Source organism: Neomonachus schauinslandi, chromosome 11, assembly GCF_002201575.2.
Source record: "Neomonachus schauinslandi chromosome 11, ASM220157v2, whole genome shotgun sequence".
NCBI classification, from domain to species: domain Eukaryota; kingdom Metazoa; phylum Chordata; class Mammalia; order Carnivora; family Phocidae; genus Neomonachus; species Neomonachus schauinslandi.
In genome coordinates this window covers 7,958,458-7,965,844 of record NC_058413.1, presented here as the reverse complement: position 1 = coordinate 7,965,844, position 7,387 = coordinate 7,958,458, and the positions used below count along the sequence as shown (strand labels likewise).

The 7,387-nt window shown below is 54.4% G+C and overlaps 1 protein-coding gene across 1 annotated transcript; it reads left to right on the top strand.

Annotated features, from left to right (window-relative positions):
• The first annotated feature begins 48 nt into the window (after positions 1-48).
• Positions 49-4,187, top strand: PRDX5 (peroxiredoxin 5). Its single transcript, XM_021684998.2, has 6 exons — positions 49-310; positions 1,611-1,745; positions 2,997-3,128; positions 3,201-3,239; positions 3,395-3,456; positions 3,969-4,187. Exons 1-6 carry the CDS (start codon positions 125-127, stop codon positions 4,072-4,074), a joined length of 660 nt encoding a protein of 219 aa, XP_021540673.1. The 5' UTR covers positions 49-124; the 3' UTR covers positions 4,075-4,187.
• The last annotated feature ends 3,200 nt before the right edge of the window (positions 4,188-7,387 follow it).

Here is a 7,387-nt window from a genome sequence, read left to right as displayed (position 1 = left end):
CCCGCCTCTCGCGGAGGGGACCCGCCTCTCGCGGAGGGGACCCGCCTGCGCACAGCCCGCCAGGCACCGCCTCCTGCCGGGGCTCCGACGCGAGGGCGGAGCGGCAGTGCGCTCTGGTTTGGGCATGCCATTCGTTCAGCTACGCGTCCTGAGTGGTGGGGCAGGCTCGGTTCTCGTCCGGGCAGCTGCCGTCGAGTCTGCAGCATCGGCGCCGTCGAGAGCAGGCGGGCGCCGGCGACCAGGCAGGGAGTGGACGCTTGGCGGGGCCTACGGTTTCAGAAGCGCCGCCTCAGCCATGGCCCCAATCAAGGTGACCGCTGGCCGGGACCGCTCCCCTCCCGCCAGTCTTCCCAGTGCTCTCCGTCCCGCTTTCTGGGGGAGAATCACCCTCCTTCCTGCCCTCCGGACCCCTGCGCGCTCCGCGGGACGCTCCTCCCGCAGTTCTCCTCCCCTCAGCAACACCCCGTGGCTGCTCCCCTCCCCCAATTCTCGCCAGTTTTGGGGACTCTTACCCCATTTCCTGGACAGCCCCCAAGGCTCTCGAGCCTTCCCCTCGTCCCCTTTTCACTTCCACTATGCGACACCCTATGATGTGTCTCCACCATTTTAGGCGATTGAATACCATGGTCTCCTCCGCCTTCTGGAACCATCTCCTTTGCCACAGGGCCCCTTTTCAACCTCCATACATGCCCCTACCCCCATACTCTCTTGTACGTTTTTGTTATATTCCTGGGCATCATTCTTCACCCCATCGTCTGAAACAAGGGTTTTCTCTTAAAGCCACTATTGTGTCTCTCCCGTTCCATTTCTCCCGTGCTCATGCCCACTCTTCTGCTGAATCTTTCATCCCCTCACCTGGAACGATCCCCTGCTCCTGGGAACCACCTCCCTTACCCTTCCACCCTCTTCTGAGACCTCCTCCTCCTCCTGCTTAATCTTACTCCCAATCCTTGATTTGCCCTCCTTTCATGTACCTCCTCTGGCTCCATGAAACCCTCACACACTCCCAGGTAGGCTAACTCATCCCCTTTGAGAGATGCCTTTTTATTTTATTACCCTTCGCCCAACTTTTCCATCTTCTGCTGCTCTCCCTTTTTCTCTTCCTGAGGGCTGGACACTCAGACCTGGCCAGGGTCCTCTCCCTCCCTGTTGTCAGGGTCTCCTCCTCACCCCCCAGTAGATTCCCTGCACTCCTTCCCTGCCCATTTATCCCACTTCTTTCCGGTAAGAAACAGACTCCTTGTTTACTCAACCCCTTGCGACACCCAGAGAGGCCTCCTCTCCCATTTTCTTTTGTCACCCACAGGCTGGTAAAAGGAATAGGGGCCACCTTGAAACCCGGAGGATGTGGAGGAACCAGGCGGTGGCGGGGAGAGGGGAGGGCGGCTGGGAGGGACCTCTGGAAACTTTGAAGGTTAGGACATTACACAGCTCTGTCAACTCTGCTCTACTAGGAGCAACTGCCTGGTCTGGTTTACCGCCTTTCTCTTGGCTTCTCCTACCCACTCCCTCATTCCCCAACTGCTTATCTCCTTATCTAGTCAGTCTCTAGTTGTCTTTGCTCATGTACAAAGTAACCAAGTAACTCCTGACCAAGTCATTCCCTCTAGGTGGGAGATGCCATCCCTTCCGTGGTGGTTTTTGAAGGGCAGCCTGGGAACAAGGTGAACCTGGCAGAGCTGTTCAAGGGCAAGAAGGGGGTGCTGTTTGGAGTCCCTGGAGCTTTTACCCCTGGCTGTTCCAAGGTGAGACCTGCCCTTCTGGGACTCAGCGGTTGGAATCTCGTGTCCATGTCTATATTGTTCCTAAGTTCTAGGGCAGCTTGCAACGAGAGTATGTAGTGGCGGTGACAGTTACAAGGCCTATCAGAGCGGGGCGCCTGGGTGGCTCAGTCGGTTAAGCGGCTGCCTTCAGCTCAGGTCATGATCCCGGGGTCCTGGGATCGAGCCCCGCATCGAGCCCCGCATCAGGCTCCCTGCTCAGCCTGCTTCTCCCTCTCCCACTCCCCCTGCTTGTGTTCCCTCTCTCGCTGTGCCTCTCTCTGTCAAATAAATAAATAAAATCTTTAAAAATAAAAATAAAAAAATAAATATGGAGAGACAGAGTTATGTTTAATGGGTACAGTCTCAGTGCAGCACGATGGCGTCCTGGAGGTGGATGGTGCTGCTGGTCAGACCACAGTGTGAATATACTTAATGATAGTGCACACCTAAAAACAATTAACATGGTAAATTTTATGATATTTGTAAAAACTAAACCTGTTCCTCCAGCAGTCTTCACCACCTCAGCAAAGGCACGTCCAGTCTTCCCACTGCTCCGGCCAAAACCTTATAATCTTCCTGAATCTTCCATATCCAGGCCCCCCCCCAGGCTACTCAGCACCCCAATGTGAAATGGGAAAGGGCTTTTAAGAAAGTGAAAGTCTGGGGCGCCTGGGTGGCTCAGTCGGTTAAGCGTCTGCCTTCAGCTCAGGTCATGATCCCGGGGTCCTAGGATCGAGCCCTGCATCGGGCTCCCTGCTGGGTGGGGAGCCCGCTTCTCCCTCTCCCTCTGCTGCTGCTCCCCCTGTTTGTGCTCTCTCACTCTCCCTCTGTCAAATAAAGAAAGAAAATCTTTAAAAAAAACACAAAAAACAAAGCCTCTCAGAGCGTTCAGAAAAAAGCGGAGGGCGTGAAAAGGTCATGGCACCAGGAACGTAGGAGAAAAGGGTATTGTAATTAAATCCAACATCTGTTATTGATCTTGCTGGTGATTGGCGATGTGGAAGATACTCAGGTAAAGTATAGTCACGTCCAAGGGAAGTTCACGGTGACCACAGAGCACTCAAGTTTGGATCCCAGCTTCTTGCCGCCAAGGCAAAAAGGAACTGTGGCTGACACATTTCTAACTGATCAAAGATATTCAAGAGGGAAGCGAGGAGGGCCTGGAGATAAAGGGTACGACGCCGCAGAGCAGAGGCTGTTATCCCTTTGCTGACCCTTTGTGTCCCCTCCTAGACCCACCTGCCAGGATTTGTGCAGCAGGCTGAGGCTCTGAAGGCCAAGGGGGTCCAGGTGGTAGCCTGTCTGTGTGTTAATGATGTCTTTGTGACTGAAGAGTGGGGACAAGCTCACAACTCGGGAGGCAAGGTGAGGTATGGGTCCTGCAGGGGATCAGGGGCCAGGCGGGGGATTTTTCTTTGACCTTTACTTTCTCCTTAGGTTAGGCTCTTGGCTGACCCCACTGGGGCCTTTGGGAAGGTGAGTGCATCCCTGCAACCCCTACCCTATAGGGTGGTCCCTGTGCCAGGCCTTGGATGCATGGAGGGACATGGCTAATGTGGGAAGCAGCTGGTGGAGGCAGGGCTTGGTCTCTTCTGGTAGTTTCTAAGCCTTGTCTCTGCTTTTCCTTTTAGGAGACAGATTTGCTACTAGATGATTCATTGGTGTCCCTGTTTGGAAATCGTCGGCTCAAGAGGTAAAAGTGGGAGGGTCCTCTGTGGGGTTCCCCTGCCATCCCTTCAATTTCCATTCCCAGCCTCCAGGCCCAGACTTTTGTAATTGGCTCAGTCTCTCTCTCTTTTTGAAGATTTACTTATTTATTTTAGAGAGAGAGCGAGCGTGCAGAGGGAATGGGAGAGAGAGTCTTTTTTTTAAGATTTCATTTATTTATTTGATAGAGCACAAGCAGGGGGAGGGGCAGAGGCAGAGGGAGAAGCAGGCTCCTGGCCGAGCAGGGAGCCCGATGCGGGACTCGATCCCAGGACTCTGGGATCATGACCTGAGCCCAAGGCAGATGCTTAACCTACTGAGCCACCCAGGCGCCCCGAGGGGGAGAGAGTCTTAAGCGGACTCCACGCTGAGCGCAGGGCCTGACGTGGGGCTAGATCTCACGACCCTGAGACCACGACCTGAGGGGAAACCAAGAGCCGGACGCTTGACCCGACTGCACCACCCACGCGCCCCTGGCCCATTCTCTCTTTCTGGCAGGTTCTCCATGGTGGTAGAGGATGGCGTAGTGAAATCCTTGAATGTGGAGCCAGATGGTACAGGCCTCACCTGCAGCCTGGCCCCCAACATCCTCTCACAGCTCTGAGGACCCGGGCCCCTACTCCTTCCACCCTTTCCTGTTTCACCAGTCCAGCCTCAATGGGGCCACCAAGTGGGAATTGTGACCAAATTTCTGCAATAAACATTTCTGGTTCACAATTAGTCCTTGATTTTTCCTTTCTTTTCTTTTTTTTTAAGATTTATTTACTATTTGAGAGAGAGTGTGCACATGCATTGGGGGTTGGGGGTTGGGGACGGGCAGAGGGAGAGAAAGCAGACTTGCTGTCGAGCTTGGAGCCAGGACTTAGGGCTTGATCTCATGAACCTGAGATCATGACCTGAGTTGAAATCAAGAGTGAGACTTTTAACTGACAGCCATCCAGGGGCTCCTACTCCTTGATTTTGAGTTGCTGATTTGCTGAGGGCCAGGCCTTGGGATAGTCACAACTGTGAGGGTAGTGGGCAGGGGCTGAAGGGGTACTAATGGGGGATCCTGATTTCATTCTTCATGAGGGCGAGCCTTTGAATGAAGTGTTAATGAAGCATCAATATACAGGTTGGGAAAGGACCAGTGGTCTGAAGAGCAAGGGAAGGAGCAGTCTGTGCAGAGGGAGTAGGCCCTAGGCAGACGTGAGCTTGGCTTGCGTCCATGACCTTTTGCATTTGTTCTCTGGGTCTTGGCTGACCTCATGTGGACCATAAACCTCAGGGTTGAGCTTTGGTGCTAGGTACCCCCCACCTGGGCCAAGCTTTAGCCCCACCATTCTTTTAGACTCTATTGAACCCCTCCCAGGAGCACCCTCATCCCAGGAAGGGCTCCTAGCACCTTGAGGCCGACCAACTGGTAGAAAGGGCTCCATCAGTGGAGGCAGTACTGGTTTAGTCCAGGAGAGCTTCCTGGGAGAGGAGTCTGGGTGAGCTGTTCCAGGGGAGAAGATGCCGGTGAGGACTGACCAGTGCTGGGTGTACTGTGAGGGGCTGGGGGGCAGGGAGGCCAGCAGGGTCGGGGCTGCAGAGCAGTGCTGTCTGCAGGCCCTGCCCTTGGGCCTCTGGCTTTTGCCCCTGGGAAGCCTTGCACTTGGCATCAGGCAGCGATTACTAGGCCCCTGCTGTGTTTAGGAGCTCATAGTCTTAAGGAGGGCAGACACTTAGAGCTGCCTCTTCAGGTAGTAAGATGATCCCGTGCGGTGTGAGCCTGAGAGCCTCAGGTGGAGAGAGAGCCAGAGTCAGCGGCTGGGCTCTCTGAGCCTCCGGTCACATGGGTAAATGGCTGGCCACCAGCTCCCCCACAGGCTGTGTGCCCTCCTCCTCTTCCCTGCAGAACTTGTGCCTCCCAGCACCTCCTTGCTATCAGCGCAAGCCCGGTGTCTGTTGCTGCCACTCAGCAGCCTGCTTCTTTTACTCCTGGCCTCTTAATCTGAGGCCCAGGAAGGCCTCTGAGAGGAAGTGTCCCCTCCGGGGTCCTGTTGCCATTGACTGGGCCTCTTGGCATGAGGGGGCTCCCAGGGCCTGGGTGGCCCCTTGGGTCAGCACTATGGGAGTCAGGTGTGAGTGGAGGTGGCCATATACCTCAGCTTGCCGGGGTGGGTGGTGTCTGTGGGCTACGCTGGATAGCGGAGGGCCTGAGATCAACGATCACATTGCAAGAGAATCCGACAGAGCTTCATCTCCTGGGTGGACACACTGTGTTTCAGGCTTGTAGATAAAGGGCAGGGCAGGCCAGGGCAAAGGGGCCTGGATCAGTGGGTTCTGGAGGCTTGGAGCTGTACCTGGCAGGGCAGTGGGCATGAGCTTCCTGGGCTGTTGGTGGCCAAAGGGTTAATGTTAAAACAAACGCTGAGACATTCATCCAACACATCTCCAGCTAAAACTCACCGACCTGTCCTGACCCTCCCAAGGGCATAGCAACTCTGACCGGGAAGGCTAAGCATTTTACTCAGCATCAGCAGTTCTGGCCTTTTCTGGGTCAAGAGCTGAGAGCCATGCCCTTTGCTTTAGAAAATGCACATCATCGGGCGCCTGGGTGGCTCAGTCGGTTAAGCATCGGCCTTGGGCTCAGGTCATGATCTCAGGGTCCTGGGATCGAGCCCCGCATCGGGCTCCCTCTGCCCCTCCCCCCCTTGCCCAGCTCGTGCTAGCTCTTTCTCTCTCAAAGAAATAAAATCTTTAAAAAAAGAAAAAGAAAATGCACGTTTGCACATATGTGTGCACAGGGGCACATATGAACGCCCTTTTTAAGGGTTTTGAGGAGGTGCCCTGAAGTCCTTCCAGAAATTCCAGGTGAGTCTCCACCCCGCCCTGGGAGGCATCATACCAGAGTGGGGTCACCGGACTTTGGGCTCAGACCACTAGACTGTGAATCCTGACCTGCTACCGAGAAGCTGATGACCTTGGGCAGGCTATTTAGTTTCCCTTGACCCCACTTCCCTCATCTTTAAAGTAGGAATAATCCTAACCCACCTCATAGGGTTGTTGGGAACAAATGAGTGTTTATGGAAAGCACTGGGCACAGTGCCTAGCACGCAGTAAGAACCCAAGACATGGTTATAAAGAGAAAAACAAACAAAAGAAAGAACCCTTGCTCTCTACCACGCAGCCTGCCCGTTGGTAGAGAAAGAGCTAGAGGGGCGCCTGGATGGCTCCGTCGGTTGACCGTCTGACTCTTGATTTTAGCTCAGGTTGGGATCTCAGGGTTGTGAGATTGAGCCCTGGTCCGGCTCCGCTGAGCACAGAGTCTGCTTGGGGTTCTCTCCCTTTCTCTCCCTCCCCCATTGCCCCTCTCTGTGAGCGCTCTCTCTCTTAAATAAATAAATAAAATCTTAAAAAAAAAAAAAAGAGCGAGCTAGGAGTTGGGAGAGAAGTCAGACCTCAGTCCTGTCGTTAGCGATTCCTATGACTACGCCTCCCTGGGCCTCGGTTTCCTTGTCAGCATAATGGGCTAGTGACTCTCTTATTATCCATTGTATGTGGGTCCCCAGGATTCTCCATACATTGTCTGGCACCTGAAGCCTCACAGGTTAAGGAGCTGGGAAAGCATCGCCGGGGAGAGTCCTGGCCAGGCCCTAGGGAGTCAGACCCGAGCTTCTGAGAGAAGGAGAGGGTCGGAGGGGTGCTGGCATTCCTGGCCCAGACCTGGGGCTGTAGTTCTGCAGGCACCATGATCAGGAGGATATTGACCCTGAGGGAACCCACCTTGCTGGTCATGCTTGGGGTTTGGCCACGCGGATGTTGAGGAGTCGCAGTGGAGAGAGATTGTGTGTGTGTGTGTGCGTGTGTGTGTATGCGCACGTGTGTTTATACAACTCCTGGAGAAGTTTGGATAACATCTGTGTGAATGCACAGATTTTTGGTGCTAATAA